The sequence below is a fragment of the Ischnura elegans genome, chromosome 4, assembly GCF_921293095.1.
Source record: "Ischnura elegans chromosome 4, ioIscEleg1.1, whole genome shotgun sequence".
NCBI lineage: Eukaryota > Metazoa > Arthropoda > Insecta > Odonata > Coenagrionidae > Ischnura > Ischnura elegans.
Window position 1 is genome coordinate 62,542,373 of NC_060249.1, and position 25,409 is coordinate 62,567,781.

The window sequence follows — 25,409 nt, forward strand, 5'->3', positions numbered from 1 at the left end:
ACATAGAATTACCATCATTTTCAATTTAGAAGATTAATTAAAAAGAGATACCAACTAGCATGCGTTCTTATTGCTTTGCAATAGAAAAAAAAACCACCACCAGGCCCAACAGTACCTTAAATAAAAATTTACCTAATATACTTGTGCATTGGCAAGTCTTGCCTAAGTTGGTACAGAATTATTTAATTCTGAGAAACAATTAACAGGCTTTTGGTAAGATGTAATCAATGAATAAAATAAGGAAATTGTAATGGCAAAATAAAAAATCTGGAGCAAACTCTTTAGCAATGACCATTTATCTTTTGCAATATTTCATTACTTGTTGCTCCAGCTCATGAAGTTGGGCACTGAAACTGAAAGACTGTTTCTCTTAACTTTACTTTACAATAAACTACAGTTGTTGAAGAAATACTCCATGAATAACAACTTAGAAGAAAGGGGTAATTAAAGCAAAGCACCCAACTATTTTCACATGTTAAACTGCCTAATATTTATGAAATACACTTTTATTTTTAGGATACAGTCAACATCTATATCAAGAATCCCTATCTCCAGTACATATATGAAAATACTCAATGAAATTTTTAGATAAAATATGTACCCTAAATGAACACTCCCTGTTATCATCGCTAGATAAAATTAATTAATCACTTTATCCAACTTGATAGCAAATTTAAAAAGAAATCAAAGTTAAACTATGCACAAGTATATCTCACAAAATACGACCATATTATAAGAATCTTCTCAAAGCTACATTTGATTTACTTTACACATAACCTTGACATAAGAGTATTACAAACCCATATAAATCATGTTCAAAGCACAACACCTAAAAAGATGGAACAACTAAACACATACTGTTGAAAGTAAACACCAAGCAACAAGTTCTCGTACCACAACACCCAATATCTCCAAGGACTCTTACTAAGACACATCGCCAATAGCACAAATATACATTTGCATCCTTTTCCAAAAGAAAGGAATTCCATACCGAATACACCATAGTTAGAAAACTCCGTATCAGCATGGGCAGAATATTGTCCAATACGTCAACATCTTTTCCAAAACGGTTGACGATTCTTCCAATAGGAGTGGTGTCAAAGAACTGCATCGGACTCATCATTATATTGGATAACATGTACCTTTGTAGAATATCAGCAGCAAAAATAGTACCCAATCCAAGACTAAGAGATGCAAAAAATATTGCAACCGCTGTAATATGCAAAGTATTGGAATTTGATGCAGCAGATACAATGGGCTTCAAGAATATAATTAATTCAATTTTTCATAAATATTTTCAAATACATTGACAAGATGATTTAAAGAAATATTAAAAATACAATGGCATTAATTCCAATGTACCTGAATACATGAGGCAGAGCCTGCAATAAGAAACCCTAAACTAAACCAAACTAGTACTTTAGACAATAAGGCTCTGATCGCCAGTTTTCCAAGAATAAACATATTTAGGAAATAAAATTTTCGTCAGCCTGAGGATAAGCTAAACACTTTTTAAAAGCACAGCATACTCCCAATTATCCGGGCTAATGATGGAGAGAGGCGGCACGAATAATCGGAAAACACAATTACTCCAAACTGTCCCTTTAATTTCAAGTAATTTTCATAATTCATGTAAATCAAACAATTTTTTGTCTTTCATGCACAATGTCTGTTATTTTAGGTTTCTTTCCGGAATCATTCACAGATATCTTTTCCCGACCGCGATCTTTTTTACGGTGAAAACGTGATTGTACTCCTATTTCTACTGCTCCATGTAATACCTGGTTTCCAAAAACCACACACCTGTATTCGCGAGATCATGGATTCAGAAAATTGGTTAGCAGGAATGCTTCAAAACCGCTGCACAACGTCAGAAACTACACTGTCAGGCACCACACTCGCACAAGTTACCTGGTATGCAGGAGGGCGGGAGGCGGTTCCACGATCACTGGAAGCAATCGCACACCGCGATGTTTAGATAACACAAACAAGGAGCTTCTATGAAGGTAATGGGCATGTGATCATCCCATCACGCAGCAGCAGTTATAGGAAACCAGGACTATTGGCAATTAGTCTATGCAGGCAAGTGCCTGGCTATAACTCATATTATCTTTACTCCCACTTCCCCCGCTGCCTTCACTTCTTCTATTCCCTTCCTTTTCAGTTTGACCTCGACTAGTCACGGCATAAATACGTCGGAGTGTGACAAAATCTCGAGTTCCTTAGGGCTGAATTCAGCCGAATGCAAGGCCACAGCAATGATGGTGAATTTGAGATATGAAATGTACAATTATAGACCGTAGACAACATTTCTCTTAAGTTGCGATTGGTTAACTGTAGAAGAATCTTCTAAAATTAATCAAGATATTTTTTCACACCGCTTATCGTCGTCTGCATGCTAGAGCAAGCGTCCAAGTAAACTTGAAACATTCCTTATCCAAAAGTAAATAAAATAATTCCCTATTACCAAGAGGATTTTAATGGAAATAACAATCCTCGTGTAGCCTTGCATTAAAATGAAAATATCCTCGTGCTTTTGTGTCCGATTAATTTTTTTAATAAATATGTATCACGGAAAATATTGAAGAAGTGTAAAACTTGTGAATGGACAAGCGCAACATGGATAAACCGCAGCCAGATAATTGGGAGTCTGCTGTATGCAAATTTAATTTTACCTATCAGATATTATGAATTAAGTCAGAGCTTACAGAGCAATCGTTATTACAGATTTTCTGATATTACTGCCATAACAATGAACTTCACAGATTCGGTATTAGAAGAAATTGAGTAATGAAGATGTGCCAACTAGCGAGTCCAATATGAAAATCCCAAAATTGAGGCAGGACTAACAGGCAAAATGAACATTTAATCAGTGTGTTTGCAACTTTAATTACTGAATAGTCAGTCATCATTTGCTAATTTGCTGCATAAAAACCAATGGAGTGTAAGTCTGCAGGTTGATAAATGTTACTGAATTCTCTCGGATTCATCGAAACAACCAGCAACAACATGGAAAATTTTGTGAAAAATATCATGTTTCACTATTACAAATTTCACAGCATGAAATTGCTTCTTTATGCATACCTTGAAATTTGTTATTTCGAGGTTTTACTGTACAGTAAAAAGGCTACCTTTTCCCTACTAGTCCATCTAAGAAACTAGAGCCACTCTACTTTGCTACAGTAATTAATCTCCATTGTATTACCCCTAAGTTAAAGCTACAAATATGCATACAACAATATGCTTAACTATTTATTCATCAAGCATGCTCAATAACCTAATTATATAGAAAATTTTCATGGTTAAAGCATATCAAAAAGCATATCACATAAAAATCAGAAAATAATCAGCCTGTTAACAGTGCACTGGCTTAAAAAAATACAAAAAAGGCATGACCACCCACTTAAACTGAAATAAATATTTAATCAAAAAGAAAGCCATGGCAAATTAATAATAAAACTACTATGATGGCCAACCAGAAACTCATAGCAATTGCAAGGTTATGAAATAACTCCTGATTACAGCTTAAATGATGAGCCTCATATTTGAGAATTACCTGTATTACAGTAATTACAGTTGCAATAATGGACTCCCCTCCTGTTAACAAAAAACTAAAATTGTCCACCTACAGTCTAGTCAAAATATGATTTATTCAAGAATTGGCTTTCTAAATTTGGACTAAATCCATACAGTATGCACATAAACTAACTTATATTTAGTTAACTATGTAGTAGTTATGGAAAAAATATGGGCACATACTCTTTCTTGATACTTCATAAATACTCAGGTGTGTAACACTTATACTATTAAACATGAAGTCCACAGGATTTTCTAATAACACATATCTAACCCAAGTTAACTTGATGAAGTAGGTATTCCTACAGTCAATTTCTACAGGCAAACAAAATATATTGTGTCCACTTCTTCCAAAACATTAATTTTTTTCAATTCATTTTTGCACAAAGCTGCAATAGATTGTTATAACTACTTCCACTGCAAGTGCTATGTCAGTAGACACACACAACTCATTATAGGACACTGTTAATAGAAAAAAAATTCTGAGCTAGGAGTTTGATGTTTTCCTCAATATCAAAGAAAGAAAAATTTAACAGTGAGTGGTTTTACTATTTACAGCATGTATGCAAATGGCAAGTTTTTAAAAACATTTAAATCTAGTCATAATCTCCCTAGCAAATATATAAAATACCATTTAAAACAATGCATACAGATATATTTCTTTTTATCATAATTCTAAGACCATCAACCACAATGCTTACAACCTTTAAGCTGACTTATCCATACCTTACACCATGAAAATTAATTTTTCAAGCATAAAAATGAGTTCAAATTTTATTTTAAAAATTTGCCACCACCACTACACCTCATCTCCATAAATAAGAAGAGCAAATAAACCCAATCAAATCCATTTGAATTTGAACCAAGATGGAGATAAGCAAAACTAAGTGAAAAAAACTTCCAGGCAACTAAAATGCTTTTAATAGATCGTAAACCACTGAACCGAGCAAGCAAGTGAATATAAAATCTACGTGATTAGAATAAAAAATAGGAGCTCAAATTCCTACACATAACAAAGCTGTAAAATAAAAATAACTTCAGCTTCAACTTTAAGCAACTATAAGCATATTTACAGCTCTCGCCAGGGCTGCTTTATTTACATGATTAAACTGAAGATTTTGGACTGTGTAATTAAGTCTGATCAAAATAAAACAAGAAATCATTAATATAAAAATATTTCAAGAATGCGACTCTTATCAAGATAAATTTAAGAATAAAAACTGCAACCTTGTCTTTGCAATATACAAGAATTTTCATTCATTTTTTTCAAGAAACATAAAATCAGAGTTGACTCAAATCACAAGACTTCCGTACAAAATAATGAGAATTCATTATAACTGAGCAATATTTAATGGCTGACTATTTAATTAATTATCTACTATCATATACAGTAACAAATCAATTCCTTATAAACATTCGAATGTCAATAGATGTGAATCCATGATAAAAGAACATCCTCATTGCCAGTATTAAGCTAAAAATTAATGTTTTTAATAAAAACTCAAGAACTACTTTTAGTTAGCATTTGCAAAATATGGTATCAAAAATATTAAATTCCAAGATATGATTAATAAAATAAAAACCATTTATAAATTCAAAACTAATATAAAATGCATCATACCCAATTTTTTCATTAAAAATATAAAACAATCACATTTAACTTGAATAATAATACCATGAGAATTTATTGAATTGCAAGCCAAAATCCATGAAAACATTCACTCTTCAGATGCAATGCATGCCAAAAATTAACAAGATGTCGTGCAATTGTAAGTTACAAGTGCCGTCAGTGCTCCATCAAAAGTTTTTACCAATTTCATTTATTCTCGAAGATTTCTAATCATTTAAACAAGAATGTATGTAGGTTGAGTCCAATGTAGAAATGGGCATGAGTATATCAACATCAAATGACTAAATGAAAGAGAGAGAAATGGACTTACCTTGACCAACTCCCAAGGCACCATACACACCCAAATACATATCCCTTCTACTGCTATCAGTAGTTGAATTATCATTTGACCAAGCAGAAAGCCAAAAGTTTGAACCAATGGAAAAACCTTGAAATATCATATTCAACAAAATAGTGGCTGTGGACAAGAATACCCCAATGGACTTCAAGTAATGGGAATAGACTCTCCATTTCACCTGAAATAATAGTTTTTTTCATTAGAAAAAAATTGAAAGAATGTGAGAGGGAGTGAAATACCTCGGGAGAAACCTAACAGCTAAAACAAAGTGATTGGTGCATTTATTTTTGTATGATAACATTATGCAACACTGCATTTACAATGCAAATATAAGGTACAGTACATACTAATGCATATTATTAGTTTAGAAGATGGCAACCTCTATAGGTTGTTAGCAGATAAAATAATAATATTCATTTTTAAGGTGCTTTTTTGCTACCAACGTCAACCACTAGCAACCAAGCTAGAGTAGGAACATGACAAATCTCCAAATATCTATTAGCAATATATTGTTACTCTTTACATAAAAAAGAGTAACGCATTTTTTTCAAATTCACCAATAAAAGACCAATATTTACAACTGATACATGATATATTTATTTTTGGAGTTAAAGCTGAAAAAAAGTACGTAGAAAAACTGAGGTAAATGCTACATTACTTTTCCAGTAGGTAGACAAAAATATGAAAAATGTCTCATTATGATCACATAAATCCATCCTTGGAGTAGAATGCGCAGAAAAAATTATAGGCACCATTGCCAAGGGTAAGTAACGAAATGAGACATTGTGGGCTCCAGTGACACTTTATGCTGAGGTAATGAGCCTTTTGAGGATTCCAAAATTTGAATGAAACATTATTTGCACTAATTACAATAAGAAAATATGACCTACCCTTCCAGTTTCTGCCTTCTCAGCTTCAATTAATTTCTCTCCAATATTCTTTTTTGCTTCATTATCATTTGTCAACTGCTGCATACTACCAGAAGAACTCGAATCAATTGACTTCTTCCTGAGAATGAATTAGGGCAAATCATTCACAATGAAAATTAACCTTTAAAGGACGGCTATATATCCCAGATGTATCACTGCATGGCCGGGCATTTAAAAGGCCTAGGTTTAAAACATAAGCAGCTCTCCAGTTAACTCTCAAGAGACGAAACTCATTATAAGCCGATTTTAAACGAAGTGTCTCAGTGGTCCCTAAAGGGACCGCAAGGCCATAAACGAAAACATTAGGTGGTCCCTCTTGGGACTGCAAGGATGATAAAGGTTAACCCCCAAATCAGATCTTATCCCTGAGACATTGAATATTTAATTAATTTAGGGACATGACAACATTCAAGAAAACCCACCTGCTAAGAGAACCTGTTGGAGACCTTTGTCTGGAATCACTTGAGTCACTTTCTGATATCCTTGACTTTTGAGTGGAAAATTGTCTTTTGAATTCTTCAGAGCCCATTGTGTGTTCCAGCTGTTGCTTTATTTCATCTAGCCCTACAGTTAGAAAAATTCGTTACTTAGTTCAACTGTAGTAGTATACTGTAATTTAATATTCATTAGTCCCAGCAAAAAAAAACTTTAAAAAATTGAATAGAGTAAACTAGAATTGTTTTAAGTGTCAGAACATGATCTTTCTGATACGTATTAATATTTCATGAATTTTGGTCATTAATCTGTAATTTGATCATAAAATTAAATTGATCAAATCTTCATCAGCAAAGAAAATACAAGGATAGAAAAATTATTCAGAGAGTGTGTATAAGTAACCCTTTTACTGGCACCGGGCCGATATATATCGGCCCTCACTGGCTGAGCGAAAACTGCCAGGGGCCGATTTATCGGCCCGAATTATTTAAATTTTTTTTCATGATTGTGGCTTTTTCAACAGCTGTAATTTATGTAAACCCCCATAATCTATCTATGGCTATAAGATGTAAATATATCTTAAGAATTGGGAAAAAAATCTAGACATTAAATTAAATTAAGTAGCAGAAAATATTTTAAATCTTAAATGCAGCTAATTCTAGAAAATAGCCTAGGCAGTCTTTGTAAATCCCATCTCAAATGGGCTGGCAGTATAAGGGTTAAGGCGCTTACAAAATCATGAAGTAAAAACATGTTGTCAGGCTTTTTTCGACCTTGGTTTGATTTTCATCTAAATTCATTAATAAAATTTTGGCTTGATACAACAACATTTAAGAAGCCATTCATTGGCTCCGAATAATGAATTACAGCAATTTCTGGTTAAAAAAATGTGTTTGCCTATGTTTCTGGGGAATGACACTCGGTCAGGTCAATCGTCTAGCAAGACGATTCGACAGTGTCTCAGCTGCGATATGATATCAATCACGCCTTCTTTGCACAAGGAAGAGCATCAGAGTAAGTTTAATTAATGAAAAAACTAAAAATGAAAAACTCCAAGTTTGCCTACTTCACAGGGGATTCGGAGGCACCCTAGTGTTACATATCAGCTGTTTGACATGATGTGTGCGATGACATGCTCACAATATTGAAAGCACGATGTCTAAACAGCAAAAAATTAGCTAACCAACTTACCTTCTTCAGCAATTCCTTCATCTTCTTCTACCTCCTGAATGTGATGCATGAGAAACTCAGCAAAAGCTCCTTTCTTTTGAAGAAGTTCCTTGTAGGTACCATGCTCACTTATTTCGCCATCTTTCATAACAATTATCTGATCCACCTCTTGTAGGTATGTGATGCCATGGGTAACTAAAATACGAGTCTAAAAACAGAACAAAACCTTTAATTTGGAAAATATGCTAATAACAAATATGAAAAGCAACTTCAAAAGAATGGACAATCCTAAAAAAACCAACCGATTCAATTTATGTCCCCACACTTGTTAAGACTTGGCTTCAGCCACCCATTACCGAATTCCAAAAGGTGAGGCTTCATCTCAAAGGCTGAAGTTTCAACATCAATTTCAATATCTTTTATGTGTTGTAGAGGACAATCAACAAGCTTATTGAATATACAAATTGGGATAAGTGCATGAATTACTGCACATGGGGATTACTTTGAGAAGATGATAATCACTCTTATACATACATAGTTATATGTATAAGTATTTAAAAAAAAAAGTGCTTGTCTAAAAACTTTGCATTTGGCTCAATCAACAATTTTTAAGAGAGCGATCATTTTTCTTAATCACACAGTCCTTCCTGCCGTTGCCTTTCTCATTATTTCCGATAACACAGCTTGTTGCCATAGGACACACATATGGAAAATATAGAGCGTGTTTGTTTATCTATGTTGTTCCCAAGATTGTCAAACGTTGTACTGCAATTGCTCCATATGGGAATGTGTACTGATTGGCTGATATGCGAATTTTAGTGATGGTTTCAGTGACGGAAAAAGCGACCGGATGAGTGACGAAAAAAGCGATGGGAATCCTTAATGCGATCGTGATCGCAGAAAAAAATTGCTGGCGACGATCATTTGTGAGTGATCACTCTAGTGATCGTGATCACTTGGAAATGACGAATAAAATTATTGTGTGATTCAGGCTTTATTCATATGCAAACATATGGCACATGAGATACTTTGAAATTTAAATGATCCATAAGACAATCGAGGTTTTTGCCAATCCATATTCACAAGGCATTTTGATGAAATAAAATACCAAAAACATAACCGAGTACATACTCACTTTTTTATTGAGAACCCCTTGAGGACCAATCACATTTTCAAAAATGTGCTTGCCAACATGGCTGTCCACTGCACTCAATGGATCATCTAGGAAGTACATATCAGCATCATTGTACACTGCTCTGGCTAAACTGACACGCTGCTTTTGACCACCACTGAGATTGATGCCCTAAAGGATAGATCACATGTAAACAAAAGTCAACATGATAATGTTTTAAATAATTGCTTATATTTACGTTACACCATTGTTTTCATAATTAACCAAACACCTCTGGTAGTTAGGAGGAACTTACAAATCACATTAGTAAGAGCTGGTAATACAAGCTAATAATATTTCTCAAATTTTTTTTAAGAATATTGATGGGAAAATAATACAGGGAGAAGGAAAAATGGTGTTAAACATTAACCTGTACTTAAGATTGAAATGCATTTTCATTTAAAGAGAAATACCTTTTCACCAATTTCCGTTTGATCACCAGCAGGCAACATATCAAAATCTGGCTTTAAGGCACATGCATGTATTATGCGCTTGTAATTTGAACCATCAAATTCTTTACCAAAGGTGATGTTGTTTCTTAATGTGGCATTTTGGATCCACGCTTGCTGAGGGACATAAGCTATTGATCCCTGAAACAGAAAAATAGAAAATGTTTTAAAGTTCTTTCCAACCTAAAATCATAGACATAATCCTAGATCACATTCTGTTGTTTGAACAGTACATTGAGTCCATTACAACAAAAACATTAAAATAGCTCGGCATTCTTATAAGATAAATATAAGGGAGTAAAAATATTTACATATTCCATTGTACAAAATAAGGATAATGAAACTCTCTAAGTGTTGAATATTTATATACTGTCTTATAGATGCAAAATAAATTATATGATGTTCATATTTAAATTAGTAAATGATATGACCAACCAGTTATGCAAACCATTACCTTGCAAAGGAACAGCAGTTCTATTGAATAATATTAAAGATGTTAAGGCAACTATTTATCTGGACTAAAATATGATATATATCAGATATTAATATGATACTTCGTCTCCATTTTGACTAAGTTTCAGATATTTAGACTAGTTTTGAGTGTCCTTACATCAGGTATTATAAGAAATAACTTTGTCATTCTAGATTTTTTCCTCTGGAGTTCAGGTCAATTTTACAATGCAACCTCGATAAAACAAGACCCCACAGTGCCCAAATAAACACTCGCTATAGCGAATTGTTGCTTTACCGGAGGTGGAGCAAATAATAGCCAATATACCTATTGTGAACAGTTATACAGGAACAGGAGTGGTGCGCCGACAGATAAATTTATATTCGATAAACATAAGCATAAATCCAGAGGAAAGGCAATGTTTTTTTTCATCACTAAATTTCCTTACTTAAACAACAACTAACCATTCAAACAATTTAAAAGCGCCATACAGAATAAAAATCATGCAAAGCATTGCTTTGTCAATCATTATGCCAATCCACGACCGACAAAGCCATTTTTATACATACTTAACTAGTGCACTTACGTGATCATTCTATTATTTTGGTATTTTCCACTGAAAATTCAAAAAATAACTGATAAAACTGTATCATGGTTATTTAATGCCTCAAATGTTTCCATTGGTGTATGTTTATAGTTCCTGTATGTTAAGCGGCAGTTAAGTGAAATAAGGTAAAGACGAAAACCTTGGAAGGTTGTGTAACGATCCTGCCTCGGAAGACTTTTTCTATCATATAATGTAATATCTTCATTATCTATGGTAAAAATTTTGCTTAGCATACAAAATGATGTGATTAAAATTGCCATTGTTAAAAATACTTCCTTTTTGAGTGTTACGCTCGCGACGTATTTGAAATAATACACTGAGTTTACCACGACACTGCAATAAAAATGATTTGAATTAAAATTGGTAATATAAGAAAAGATATTGACGTGATATTATTTCACAAAAAATATAACGCAGATATTATGCTGATGTCACTTAAGTAAACTAAAGCAAGATGCAAGAAACTGCGACGAACATAACTCACATGGGTAATATTTGCGGAATACAAACGGAAAGGCATACGCATCTGATGAACCCTAAGGCCAAAAAAACTTACAAGTATGAATTTATTGATTTAACATTCTCAATAATGACTGAGAAACATGAAAAAGGAATGCAGAATTTTTTAAATTAAATAAACTAAAATCGCAGCATCAGCTCTTCACATATGCCCTCTGTAGTGGCACCGAATGCATATGACCATAGAGGTTCCTCCCTATGCATACGAAATTGTGCCTAACGAGAGTCCGTTGTTCTCTGAGTTCTTCCAGCAGCCACCAGGGGATGCTCGGCTGCCCGGATGACGGAAGAGAGCAACAGTACATCTCCGACCACTGATCCGAATAGTTCACCCTTGTGAATAGTACATTGTGATCGTAACTATTACTTGTAACCGCAACAGAAAATAAATACGTCCATCCAGACAATTCAGGTTGAGTATCATTGTATCGTACATCCTACACCATCGCTAAGGCGCACTACCTACCTCAGAAGCATCATACCAAGAAATACCTCGTATTGCAAGGTTTTTGTCGGGGAGTAGGTTGTGAAAGATTTCCGTGTCGTGTATGTTATGTCACGCGGGGAATACTTCTTAAAGATATTTAGGACCGGAGTGTTTTCTTCCACGACTTTGGGTTTACACCGCAGGCATCACCAGCAATTATGATGGGAGATAACGCTTTGGTGATTTGAATTAGTATAACTAACATTCCAAACTCTTGAAGTTCTCGATTCGCAATCTATCCCTGAAATACTCCGCTTTAGGCTTAGGCATAGCCCCTTTCTAAGAAGTTTCTATAGATTGAAGTGGGAGAAACCACCCAAACAAAGCTCCGAACTCTTCATGGTCTGTATTCCATGAGCGCTTTTGTTTTTTTATTGTGAAGAGCAAATAGGAAGGAATATTAATTACGCCACGCCACGTTCATATTACTCTATTATTTTTATTTTCTTGCTTTGACGTGTTTGGTGTTTCTTGGCCATGGTGCCTACCATCAAATGCTTCCTATTCACGCAACTCACAGGCTTGTGGGTATGCTGCCGACTGCTTTCTGCCGCCCGAGGAACAAAAGAAGATCACGCATTCGCGAATGTTAATTCCACAATATTTTCACCAAAATGAACTACAGTGCAACCTCGATATAACGACACCCCACGGTGTACTAATAAACACTCGCTATAGCGAATTGTCGCTTTACCGGAGGTGAAGCAAACAATAGCCAATATACCTGTTGCGAACAGATATACAGGAAAAGGAGTGGTGCGGCGACAGATAAACATCTATCCGATAAACGTAAGCATAAATCCAGACGAAAAGCGATGTTTTTTTGCATCACTAAATTTCCTTACTCAAACAATGACTAACTATTCAAACAATTTAGAAGCGCCGCACTGAATAAAAATCATGGAAAGCATTGTTTCGTCAATCATTATGCCAATGCACAACCGACGAAGCCATTTTTCTATGCACTAAATTAGTTCATTTACGTGATCATTCTATTATTTTGGCATTTTCCACTGAAAATTCAAAAATTAATTGATAAAACAGTATCGCGGTTATTTAATGCCTCAAATGTTTCCATTGGTGTATGTTTATTGTTTCTGTACGTTATGCGGCAGTGAAGTGAAATAACGCATTACATTTGTTTCTACAGGCGAAAACGGTGGAAGGCTGTATAACGTTCCCGCCTTGGAAGACTTTTTCTATCAAATAATGTAATACCTACATAGTCTACGGTAAAAATTTTGCTTGAAAAATGATGTGATTAAAATTGCCGTTGTTGAAAAAAAGTTTCTTTTTGAGGGTTACGCTCGCGACGTATTTGAAGTAATACACCGAGTTTACCACGGCACTGCAAACGAGAGTTAGTTGTTCTGCGAGTTCTTCCAGCGGCCACCAGGGGATGCTCGGCTACCCACGTGACAAAAGAGAGCGCCAGTACGACTCCGACCACTGACGCGAATAGTTCACCCTTGTAAATCCGCAACGGAGAATAAATACGTCCATCCGGGCAATTCACGCTGAGTATCATTGCTTCGTACATCCTACATCATCGCTAAGGCGCACTACCTACCTTTAGAGGCATCATTGCAAGAAATACCTCATACTGCAAGGGTTTTGTCGAGGAGTTGTATGTAAAAAAAGTTCCGTTTCGTCTGTTATATGACGCGGGGAATACTTCTAAAGATACTTACGATCGGAGTCCTTTCTTCCACGACTTCGGGTTTACACCGCAGGCATGACCAGCAATTATGAGGGGAGATAACGCTTTGGTGCTTCGCATTAGTATAATCAACCTTCTGCACTCTTAAAATTCTCGATTCGCAATCTATCCCTGAAATGTTCCGCTTTAGGCTTGGGCGTAGCCCCCTTCTCAGAAGTTCCCGCAGATTGGAATGGGCAAAACCACCCGAACAAAGCTCCTGATAACTATTCATCGTCTGCATTCCTTGGGCGCTTCTGTGTTTTTATAATTTTGCAGAGCAAATAGGAAGATAAATTAATTTCGACACTCTCATATTACTCCTTTATTTTTATTTTCTCACTGTGTTTGGTGTTTTTTTGGCCATGGTGACTGCCATCAAATGCTTTCTATTCACGCAACTCACGGACGTGCGGGTATGCTGCCGACTGCTTTCTGCCGTCCGAGGAACAAAAGAAGATGAAGCATTCGCGAATGCTAATGCCACAATATTTTCACCAAAATTAACTACTTATTTATCGAACGACAGTTTACCACATAAATTTGAGACGGAGCACTCCATTAACTTCATATCTAACAGATCGCTAGAAAAAACAGAGGTTAAGGAGTCTTGATGAAAGTCTTCCGGCGGTGAAACCCTCGCTATGGCGAGAGGCAGCACCAAAAGAGTGTCGTAAAAACGAATTTTTTAACACATTTATTATAGGGTCAATTGACGGTGCATCGGCTATCTCTCGTTATAGCGGGAGTGTCGCTATAGCCCGTACTCGCTTTAACGAGGTTCCACTGTACTTATTTATCGAACTACAGTTTACTACATGAATTTGAGACTGAGCACTTCATGTTAACTTTATTTCTAACAGATCATAAGAAATTACAGAGATTAGGACCTCTTGGTGAAGGTTTTCCGGTGACGGAAACTCTCGCTATGGCGAGTGCCAACACCAAAAGGGCCTCGTAAAAACAAATTTTTTTACATGCTTATTATAGGGTCAATTGATGGTGCCTCGACTATCTCTTGTATTGGTGGGGGTCTCGCAATAGCCCGTACTCGCTGTAACGAGGTTCCACTGTATTCCTCATAAAAATATTCTAATCATGCCAAAATTTTGTCACTCAATGGTATCTTCTGAGCATAGACAGTTTCATTAATTAGAATTTTACTACCTACGACCGCTTTGCATTAACCAGTTGCAATAAAAGCAATTGGAGTGATTCAAATCAACACCAAGGAAAAATTACTCATGATGAACTTCTTAAGTCATTGATTATGTATCATACCTTAGTATTGATTCGCCCAGAAACTTTCTCCATTTCACCAAGGATAGCTGAAATCAAAGATGATTTTCCAGAACCAACACTTCCAACGACAGCAAGTAGTCCTCCTTTTTTCACAGTCAGATTAATATTTTTCAAAACAGCATTTTCTTCAGGGTTCCATGTAAAAGTGCCATTTTCAACAACAATGGGATTTTCTATGGAATAACAAGTTTTACCAAGTTAGTGCAAGAAGGAGTATATACAAAAAAGAATAACAGATGAAATTAAATAAAAAAAGAGACTAGGTATGTATTTTATAATCAAATGAACCATGCAAAACAATTATTTCAATGCAACCACAAAATTAATGATGTTTTAATTGAGAAAAATGACAAAATAGGGATACAAGTGACATGACTTACCATCACTTTTATCATGACTGACAGAGTCGACGTCAAGTTCCTCTGAATTCATGAATTTGTTCATTCTTTTCACGGATACACTGGCCTAAAAAATTATGTAAAACAGAAGTTAAAAGAGATTAATAATAACTGAAACAATACTTGAAGACATTAGAAAACTTGACAAACATAGAGATTCCCCCCTAATGATGACCAAAAGCTAAAAAATCAAAAGCCAAAATTAAAATAAGAGGAGGTGAGAATAATTCTCAGTAGTGACATAGATAAATGATAGCTGTGATAAAATTTGGGCTTAACTTTCGAAGGCAACCATTTCAACATTTACAGACACATTACAAGAAAGAATTTTATCAGCAGAGAAAAAACATAACAAGAATCAATATGAGCATGCTATATGCAATATTATTTAATGATTCACAGTTCAGTAAAAGCTAATTAAATGATGAAAGAGTACACTAAAAAATAAGAGCCAAGTACTTCAAAAAGGCTACTACACAGATGCTTAATAAAAAAAATCCAAAAATAACTAATGAAGTTACTCAAAGTATGAGCAGTAAAATGTTAATCGTTGATAATTTTAGGGCACATACTACACATGAAATTGAGGATTAACAGAATCTATTGCCATCTCAAATACGTATACAGCTTTAACATGAAATATGTAGAATGCTGCCCTAATTTTTATGCCCTTTGATTATGGGCACATAGTGACATGAACCATAACTACAATGTTCTTAGCTGCCATTAAATTAAGGAATTTAGATTGCTCACAGTTAAAATATGTACACGACAATCTATCAATTACATACATTTTTTGCATTATAATACAGAGATTTTGGCAATCAGTCAGCATGCTCGGATAGTTGAAAGCATCTCCACTGTCTCCTATTTTACACATCACACATGTGAGAAAGGATGGGACATTATCTCGAAAAAATGGGCAGAGCAAGGTTTTCAGCTAAAAACTTACACTTGCTAAATGGAAGGTACAGCCCGCATGAAAGGTATGCAAAATATTTATAAATAATACATGTAAGTATCTCATCACAGAAAGGCAAGATTATTGCAAGTAAAAAACTCAAATCAACTCAAAAAATTATAAAATGCCAAGAAAACACAAATTACTTTCCATGCTTCATTAAATAAAAATATCTTTAGCAAGAATGCGCCAAGTGCTCTAAGCATGCACCTATACCAAGAATATGTACAAACTTATGACTGTTGAGGAGCATGAAACAGGCACTACAACCATAGAGTAAGTACATATATATGTACACCCATGTCTCGTATAGCGCAATTTCGATTAGCGCAATTTCGATATAGCGCAAATACGTTCCTCGGGGAAACATTGCAGCGCAGTGTAGCCTAATCAAAACTCTTAGGGTGCCTTCATAGCTCGGCGTTGCGTACTTGGGGGCGGAGCTAACTCATCGCAGCAGGTTGGAGCCCTTCACAGCTCTGCGTTGCGAAAACAAATGAAAGGCAAAAAGCGTCGGCTCCTAAAAATAGCTTGTGAGCATATCATCTTATGATTTCGAACTAAACGCACAATACATATGTTGTTTTCTGCATGTTAACACAATTTCATTTCTTTAAATATTCTTCTTAACTATAAATAGCATTTGAAGTTAATATGGCGACCATAAAGTCGATAATAATGCATGTAGTGATGGCCCTTGCCTATGCATTATTATGAACTTTAAATTGTATTTCTTAACTCGGAATATTCGAAAAATAGCTAATTACATACACTCAATGAACATGAGTAACTCGGAATGTTATCAGGAATACTTATTAATGATAACTGTTGTTCAAACAGATTGTCCTAGTCACGTTATCTAAATAGCTCTAACCGAGTAGATAATGAGGGCACGGTTATTAGATATCAATTGGAATTTAAGCGACCGTAGTCACCAACAAGCACCTCTCACGCTGTATTTAGCTTGTGATACCATTTACGGATATGTGTTACGCTAATCTATGCTCCTCAGTGATTGTAATCTAATTTATGATTAACATTCGTCTTATGTTTAGGAAAGATACGAAATATCTAAGCTGACCACTTCAAAATAGTAGTAAATAATGAAATACATAGCATTTGCCACTCCCATTAGAGCTAATCTTGCATATTTGGATACCCAGAAACAAACACAAATTCGAAATCGTCGGCGTACTGCCGCCTTGACGCAGAGAAAATACGACAGGTTCAGTTTTTCTGCGACGACGCAGCGAGCTGGAGACGTGACGTCATCAATTCTCAAAGACGGGCTCTGATTGGCTCGCTAGCCGCGGCGTCAACGCAACGCCGAACTGTGAAGGCCCCCTTAAACGCTCTCGTGATAAAACGTGAACTTGCGCGAAGTACAAACGAAATTTCTATCATTTTACGCATATTAATGTTATTGCTTGCCTCAAAGCTTCTTTTTTGTTTATATATTAATCGAAATCTATTGCTGTGCAATGGCCAAAAGTATTACTCGTCATTGGGTCCAGATAGCCGGCTTACCGAAGTAATTTATCTCGTCTCCTTAACAGAATGATAATAAATAATTTAGATCGTTAATTAAGCGTGAGGCTAGTGGAAATGATTTTTTTTTCAGCAATACGGTTTGAGACGTATTTTTGCCGTCATAGGTTATCGGGCGATTGACTTCCAGGTAGAGCGTCTACGCCGTCTACGGTGAAGCCTTCAAGGTCATCGGTATTCACGGGGGAGAAATGGAGCGGTGGCCGAGTTGCGCATGAATAGCATCAACACATAAAAGGATCCGCTATAGAGTCTCGAACACAATGGCTTCGTTCCCTCCCCACAGTCTTAGGCCTTCTGCGTCTCAGGAATACAGTTCAGCAGTGGAAGGTGATTTAGATAGAGCCATACAGAGTAAAAACCAAGAGAATGTGGCAAAAAATAGGAATGCGTGTAGAAAAATCAAGAATTTATCAATAAAAACTATAAACCTAGAAGAGGAATTGAAAGAGGTCAATTGCTTTGAAAATGGAGAGCGTCAAAGCGATATTGCGCGGAAGTTTAAACGTACGATGCCTTATTCAGAATAAAGACGAAGTTAAAACATCAGTGACCTCAGCCGCACCAACTTCAACCAAGCGGTCTACAAATACGGAAAGTTCATAGAGAATCAGTACAAAAAGACGGGAGTGGTAATCGCTCAGAGACATTTAGTGAAAGCTCCAGTTGGTTCCAGCATTTAAACGGCAAGCAGGTATTTTCAGTGCGGCGATATCAGGTGAATATGCAAGTGTTGATAGCGCAGTCACCGCAACATTTTCTGATGAACTCCAAGCTGTGATTGAAAGTGGCTCCTTTCCCCCTCAACCAGTTTTTAGTGTTGACGAGACGATATTGTTTTGGAAAAGAATGCATTCTCGTTCATTCATTTTCAGGGAAGGAAAACCTGGGTCAGGTTTCAAGGCATTTAAAGACTGTTTCACGTAGCTGCTAATGACTCGGAGGACTTCAAATTAAAATGATTTATCATTCATAAACTCCGCTAGCTATGAAATGGCACTCGAAGTAGCATTTTCCTGTCATTTCGATGAGCGACAAAAGGGCCTGGGTGACACAATAGTTGTTTTTAGACTAGTTTGAAAAATCGTCAACTGCCGGCAACGCATTACGATCCCCTGAGATAGCAGATGTTAGCCCACCCGCACGACATAAGGGAATTTCAAAAGCACGTAAGAATTTTTTTTAACGTGAATAAAAGTCTTTGAATGCGTGCATACTATCTTTAAAGATGTTTTAAACTATAAAAATTTATATAAATAATGTTTTCTAAGGCTTTTTATGGGAATATAGATGTTTTAGAGGAAATTCAATACCCAAGACCTATCCTACCAGGAACGCATCCCTATCTTCCCAATGATAAAACGCTCTCGTATAACGCAAATTCGTATAGCGCAAAGACCCCGAGGAACGCATCCCTTGCGCTATACGAGACATGGGTGTATATACATACTTACTCTATATTACAACATATACACACTCCTACGCAAATTTAATGAAAATTGTAAAATGATATAGATAAAGAAAAGCAAAATCAAACAGAAATATAAAATTCATTGGAATTGGAAACAAAAAATTTAAAACTCATGAATCACTATAGAGCGTTCCACATTTAGTTGACAGTACGGGCCTTATGGATAACAGTGTTGCCAAGCTTCCGCTCCGCCGGCAGGCATCCTAATAGTGTATGCAACCATACACAATATGGCGCCAAAACTGTTAAGTTCAAAAAGGAGTTAGGGATCGCACGAAAGATTGCGTAAATTAAGGAATTTTTTAGCGTATATTACAATACATTTGCTGCAGTATAAAAGGAAAAGTCTTTTGTTATTTCATGTACGTACTTATTCAATGCACAAACTGAATAATGAATAATCTGTAATGTAAAAAATAACAATAAATTGAAGGATAATAAATATTATAGCCGCTCCTGAATGAGACAAAATTTCTATTCCTTCCATATTATGCAATATTTTTGGCTCTAGCTAGTATTACATGAAAGGCGGCGTTGTATAAGACATCATCAATCTTTAATTTTTCAAAATTTTCCCGTACTTGGTTTATTGTAAATTAAAGATCTCTTTTCAAGCTGACACCTTCAAAGCTAATTTTCTTAATGTTCTCTTTCCTTCACCTTGTAGTAGGCAAGGATTCCAATTTCCTTGAGTAATAAGAGGCATTATGTACCACTATAATTGATCCTTCGGGTAAGTTTGCAAGAAGTGAGTGCTCAAACCATCTCTCGTAACACTCGCCACCCACTTCTTCATGCTCATTCATTGAGTTCTTTTTGTACAGAAACACATGCGATGCTCCTTTTATGAACCCATTTTCCGTTCCTGCGTGTATAATTGCAAATCGTCCTCCTCGGGAAGTGGGGGCCAAGCCCAGTATTTAGTCCAGCAAGGAAAGCTTGACGCGGATTTTCTAATTGTTTGTTTCGCAAACTAATGTTCACTATTTGTCCAAAATTAATCCAACTTTCGCCTGTAAATACACTCGTCCTGTGTTCGCGACGATATTTTTTTAGCTACCTTAGGTATTTAATTGTGCCACCAACTAATAATATCATCCCTTTCGTTAAGGATGAATCTTTTCCCTCTGCATTCTTACACGAAGCCCATGTCCAAAAGAAGACGATATAGTGTTGTCCTTTTGTAATCTGGGAGAATACTATCCATATTCACCGGGTTTCAGATGGATTTTAAAGTCGGAGGAATAATTTTCACGAAGGATTCATGTACCTTCCTTCTAATTCCCGATCTCACCAAACCGTCGGAAATCACTGCCCTCGAATTTTTGTAAGGCTGTCTAATTTCTTTAGTTTTTGAAGGAGTTACCAATGGACCACGGGAGCTTTCCTTTCTCACTCTGTAAATAGTGAACTCCTAGCACCCAGTAGCCTTCGAAGCTTCTCGACAGGCCTCACTAATGCTGAGAGATTTCCTTATGTACGAGAAGACTTTGAGCACCAATCGTCTTTCGCGGCTTATGAGCTTCTCAACTTTTCTCCTCTTCTTTGTATCGGACATATTGATTGGGCGTGTTACAGCAAAGATAAGTGTAAAACACACTTCACAATTCTCAAGGTCAATACACCACACAACACTCACTTGTTCACTCCAAAAAAATGCAATGACAAACTGAACGCCTTCGTAAATTCTTCCCTCGGCCCCTTCGGCCTGGGTCGCTTTTGGGGCAGGTTTTATGGTACCCTATGAAAGGAACTCAGAAAAAACCCAAGCCCCCTTTTGTAAATGCTTGCACTGGATGGGGTAGTATTTGGTACAGATTATGAGATATTCTTTTTCTTGGTTTCCCCGATGGGACCTAAACACCCAAGGCGAAAGAGTCTTAATTCCAAGCCGCTTGCTTACTTTCGTGTATGAATGTATTCAGATAAAAACACTGCTGTTACGACGTATGAGTAGGTATTCTCTGTTTAGGATATCAAACGAATACATAAACACATTTCATAGTATGCATTGACAAAAAACTCCTTTTCCGCCCGAGAATTTTCCCTCTGCGCGCAAGAAAAAGCAAGAAGCCCGCCCAGCGGCACCGTCATATTTTTTCTTAAGATAAAAACCTTGTAACTCGCTTCAGAATTGATGTAAGTTAATGATTTTTTCACCAAAAATAACCTTGTAGTGTTCTCCACATTTGGTACGCAGCATATAGGGACCTACGACGTAAGAAACGTAAGTTAGTAAGCGACTACTTTTTACCTTGCAAAAATCAAAATTTTCTTGTCCTAAAGTGTGTTACGTCGGCATAACAACATTAAAACTCAATATTTGTACAATTGGTGAAGACCTTTAAGCAAAAAATAGTGTGAAAAATATTTTGCAAAAAAATTCAATTCAATACAGACAACGGTCAGGCAGAAATTGCGAGAAGAAGATAAAGTAAAAAAATACACGTTTCTGACGGAAATTTACGGAAATGTTTTTTATAGCTTTTGTTATAATTTTTGTCGAAAAACTATTGGGGCCAATGAATGCAGCACCTTTTTCTACATTAGAATAAAATTTTTAATCAGTGTATAACGCAACTTTAATTTTCGTGCTGTTGTTGACAACACCGCGCTCCTGGCCTTATGGAGATTAACATGGGAAACGATTCTCCATAAGAGCCCATACTGTCAACTAAATGTGGAACGCTCTATACCAATAGATGCATACCTATTTTTCAATTTGAATTTACTCTTAATTAACTTTGGCAAAGTGTACGATGAGGTACAGATAGTAAAAAAACCATCAGTAAACAAGGAAAACAGAAGATGCAGCGATATGTATTCAGAGAATAGGATGATAAACTACTGAGGAGGGAGACATGAGCATGGATATAATTCGAAAAATGCATCACTGGATCCAAAAAATAAAGAGTTAACTGGATAAAAATAAAATTAATAAAGAATTTTTTTAACCTATATTCCAAACTAACTCAAATTTTTAATTTTGCTCCAACAATATTTAGCATGCTATATACATACATGCAAATTAATTCCTTTGGTGAATAATATACAGTTAGTGTAGCAGGAAAAACTAATCACGAAAGGTGATACAGTGAAACCTCTATACAACGAACCCCTATACAACGAAATTTTAAGAAAACCCCTCTATTTCGAAGTCAATGGCCCGGTCCCGGTTCCTTCCAATGGTTAATGCACGCAAAAAAACCTCGCGTAACGAACCTCTCTAATTACGAAAACTCCGTACAACGAAGTCCACTCTTGGGCCCAAAACAGGAAAAGTGCCCCTCTAGAACGAATTATTGAGAATAAACGCAGTATTTTACATTTTATAATTTTTCCTTAGATATTTACGTAATAAGCAGGAAGTAGAACTGCAGCGGAGGGTGCCGTTGACGTGTCTGCTAAGGCAATGAAGATAGTATCGACGGCAACATCGGAAAAGGCGCAAGCTCAAACGGGCCCTCGGATTCACATGCATATTTTCTAAACGCGTGAGAGTGTAACACGGCCCCCATAAGTCATACTATGTAGGACTGGCTCGCCACCATCTGCTTGTCTCGTATCAACTCACTTTGCGACCCCTGTTCCGAAAGTACGTATCAAATGTCTCTTCGGAGTTGTTGCGAGCGAAGTTAGGAGGGGAGTTGCCTTTTTCTCCCCCTCCCCCCCAGTTAGCTGGAGGATGAGAGCGGGTCGGATGACTAATAGACCGAGAGGGGCGGGGGCGTAACAGTGGTAGCCGGCCAGCTGTAACCCAGTACAGAAAGGTAACCTGAGAAGATTTCTACGTAATGTGATCTTGCTCGGTGAAGGCCATAGTCAACTAAGATAACTACTGATTACTCATCCACTCCTCTATCACCCTTCTCAGCTAACGGGGAGCGAAGCATTGGCTTTATTTGTACCTACTTTTTCTTATGGTGGGAACCGTCGGAGTTGACAATGTATGTTTACTATGGCGAAGTATTCAAAACTTCATTGGTTGGTGTTCAACCAATGAGCGCAAATTTTTGTCTACTCCGTCCCCATCCCAGAAGAATATCTGGAGAATCCCCTCCACCAAATATACATATAACCGTCTTTTCCTTGATAGATGTAGTCTGTTAACCTGCAAGTGGTGCGTTTGCTCGAGATCGTACATATATTTGCTCGATTGCGTGAGGATACCATCTTCATTGTGTTTATGGAACGCCCATAATTCGACGGGGATCTGGTCCAACTGGAAGAATTTCGAAGCTGTTTTGGATTCCACGCCGATCGCCAAGAAATTTAATACTTGTGACACGGATTGGGCGAATACGTTGCGGAAGACAGGTAAGACTGAAAGCATTTTATTTGATGATTCTCTACCAATTTTTCTATTACGTCATGAAATTATTTTGCCGTTTAAAATCACTGATGTTTTGAAGTATTGCATCTCGTAAAGTAAATCATCTGTTGCAATTGTATAATAATGAAAGGCAATTTATTTCACAATTTTGAATAAAATTATCAGTGATCCTTCAAGATATAGCATTTTAACTACGTTTTTGATAACAAAATATTGGTACTCAAAAACTGCAGCTCCACTTTCACGGCTAATTATTACGTTCTACCGCTTTATCCTATTCCCATCACCTGTGGCAATAAACCTCTTCCGTACCTTCACCCTACCCTTTCTCCTAGTGACATGGTATGACGAATGGCCTGAGGTGCCTTGCCTATCACATCATACCTTTCCTCTTCCCGTCCCCCCTTCCAACCCGCCACGTCCCTCCAGCGCACCCGTTCCCCACTTGACCAGTCACTAACTCCCACCAACCAAATTTTCATGCATGGTACATACCTGATGGCATCGCTCAGCAATGTCAAGTAACGTAAAAGAATTTATCTTTAACGTTACTTGACATTATTTACGTTTTGCTCAAAACCAAATATTTTTTATTTATCGAGGAATCACTGATGATATAAAAAATGTGGCTAGTCTTCAACTTATTTTATCTTCATCGCAATGGATTCAGTAGTAACAAAGATGCGACTCTTCAGACTCGAATATCTTTCCTGTGTGCGAGGACAATTGAAGACTGGAACTCATTCCCTGTTCGCTTTACTGATTATTAGGAGCTGAGAAAATATAGGAATAGTCTGTCCTAGTCTGCTTTAGTCATTACCAGTGGAAACGGCTGCACGAGTTGATTGTGACAACAGGACTTGCTTCTACGGTACGAACTGGAAAATATTTTGAGATTATTCTTTCTTAATTTTTCTATAAATTGAGTATTTTTCTGTTATTTTTATTCCTTCCTTATTATTATATTTATTCCTTATACATTCCATTGAAACGAAGTTGCAAATTTTGGAATCGGTCGACACTGGAGAGAAAAAAACGGCAATTGCAGAGAGATTTAACATTCCGGCATCCACACTTTCCACAATTATTGCCAACAGGCACAAGATGGGAAATGGTTTTGAGAAATTTGGTCCGGAAAGGAAGAGGTCTCGGTCATGCAAAAATGACGAATTAGACAGTAAAGTATTTGAGTGGTTTACGGAAGTGAGATGTGCCAATATCCCGTTATCTGGGTCCATCCTACAGGACCGGGCGAAAACAATAGCCCTAAAATTAGGGATAGATGATTTCCACGCCTCTAATGGATGGCTCTCAAGATTTAAGCGTCGGTGGAATTTGACGACTCTCAGGGTATGTGGGGAGGAAGCAGCAGTCGACGTGGCCGTGGTGGAGGAGTGGAAGAAAAATTTGCCTTCCTTGGTGGCTGGGTATGATCCCAAAGACATTTTTAACGCCGATGAGTCTGGCTTCTTCTATAATCTCCTTCCGGACTCCACGTTGGCTACCAAGGGAGAAATTTGCCATGGGGGCAAACGAAGTAAAGAAAGATTGACCGTTCTTTTCTGCACTAATAGTGACGGGTCAGAAAAGTTGAAGCCTTTCGTGATTGGTAAGTTTGCTAGTCCGAGGTGCTTCAAGCATGTTAAAAAATTGCCATGCCATTATGGGAATAACAAAAGTGCGTGGATGACGGCAATTTTATTTAGAGAGTGGCTCGCATCACTTGACGCAGTCATGGGGGGTAAAAATAGAAAAATTCTTCTTTTCCTTGACGGCTGCACCGCTCACAAAACATCAGATATGAAGCTGAGAAACGTGAAAGTCGTACATTTTCCCCCTAATTGCATGAGCAAAGTGCAACCACTCGATCAGGGGATTATTTCCCTCGTGAAGAGGGAATATAGAAGGCAGCTGGTTGAATATCTTCTACCTAGAA

At 36.7% G+C, this 25,409-nt stretch overlaps 1 protein-coding gene across 5 annotated transcripts in view; it reads right to left on the reverse strand.

Annotated features, from left to right (window-relative positions):
- The window catches only part of LOC124157576 (multidrug resistance-associated protein 1), a 70,127-nt gene that overhangs the window by 24,370 nt on the left and 20,348 nt on the right, over positions 1-25,409 (reverse strand). For 4 of the 5 annotated variants that reach the window (XM_046532418.1, XM_046532417.1, XM_046532415.1 and 1 more), the window contains exons 14-21: positions 15,143-15,227; positions 14,742-14,935; positions 9,662-9,838; positions 9,213-9,380; positions 8,099-8,285; positions 6,895-7,036; positions 6,434-6,551; positions 5,517-5,721 (exon numbers count right to left, since the gene is read on the reverse strand). In XM_046532418.1, the coding sequence (XP_046388374.1) occupies positions 5,517-5,721; positions 6,434-6,551; positions 6,895-7,036; positions 8,099-8,285; positions 9,213-9,380; positions 9,662-9,838; positions 14,742-14,935; positions 15,143-15,227 (1,276 nt within the window). Of the gene's footprint in view, positions 1-991; positions 1,213-5,516; positions 5,722-6,433; positions 6,552-6,894; positions 7,037-8,098; positions 8,286-9,212; positions 9,381-9,661; positions 9,839-14,741; positions 14,936-15,142; positions 15,228-25,409 lie in introns of all 5 variants that reach the window. The other variant, XM_046532416.1, reaches the window with a different exon arrangement.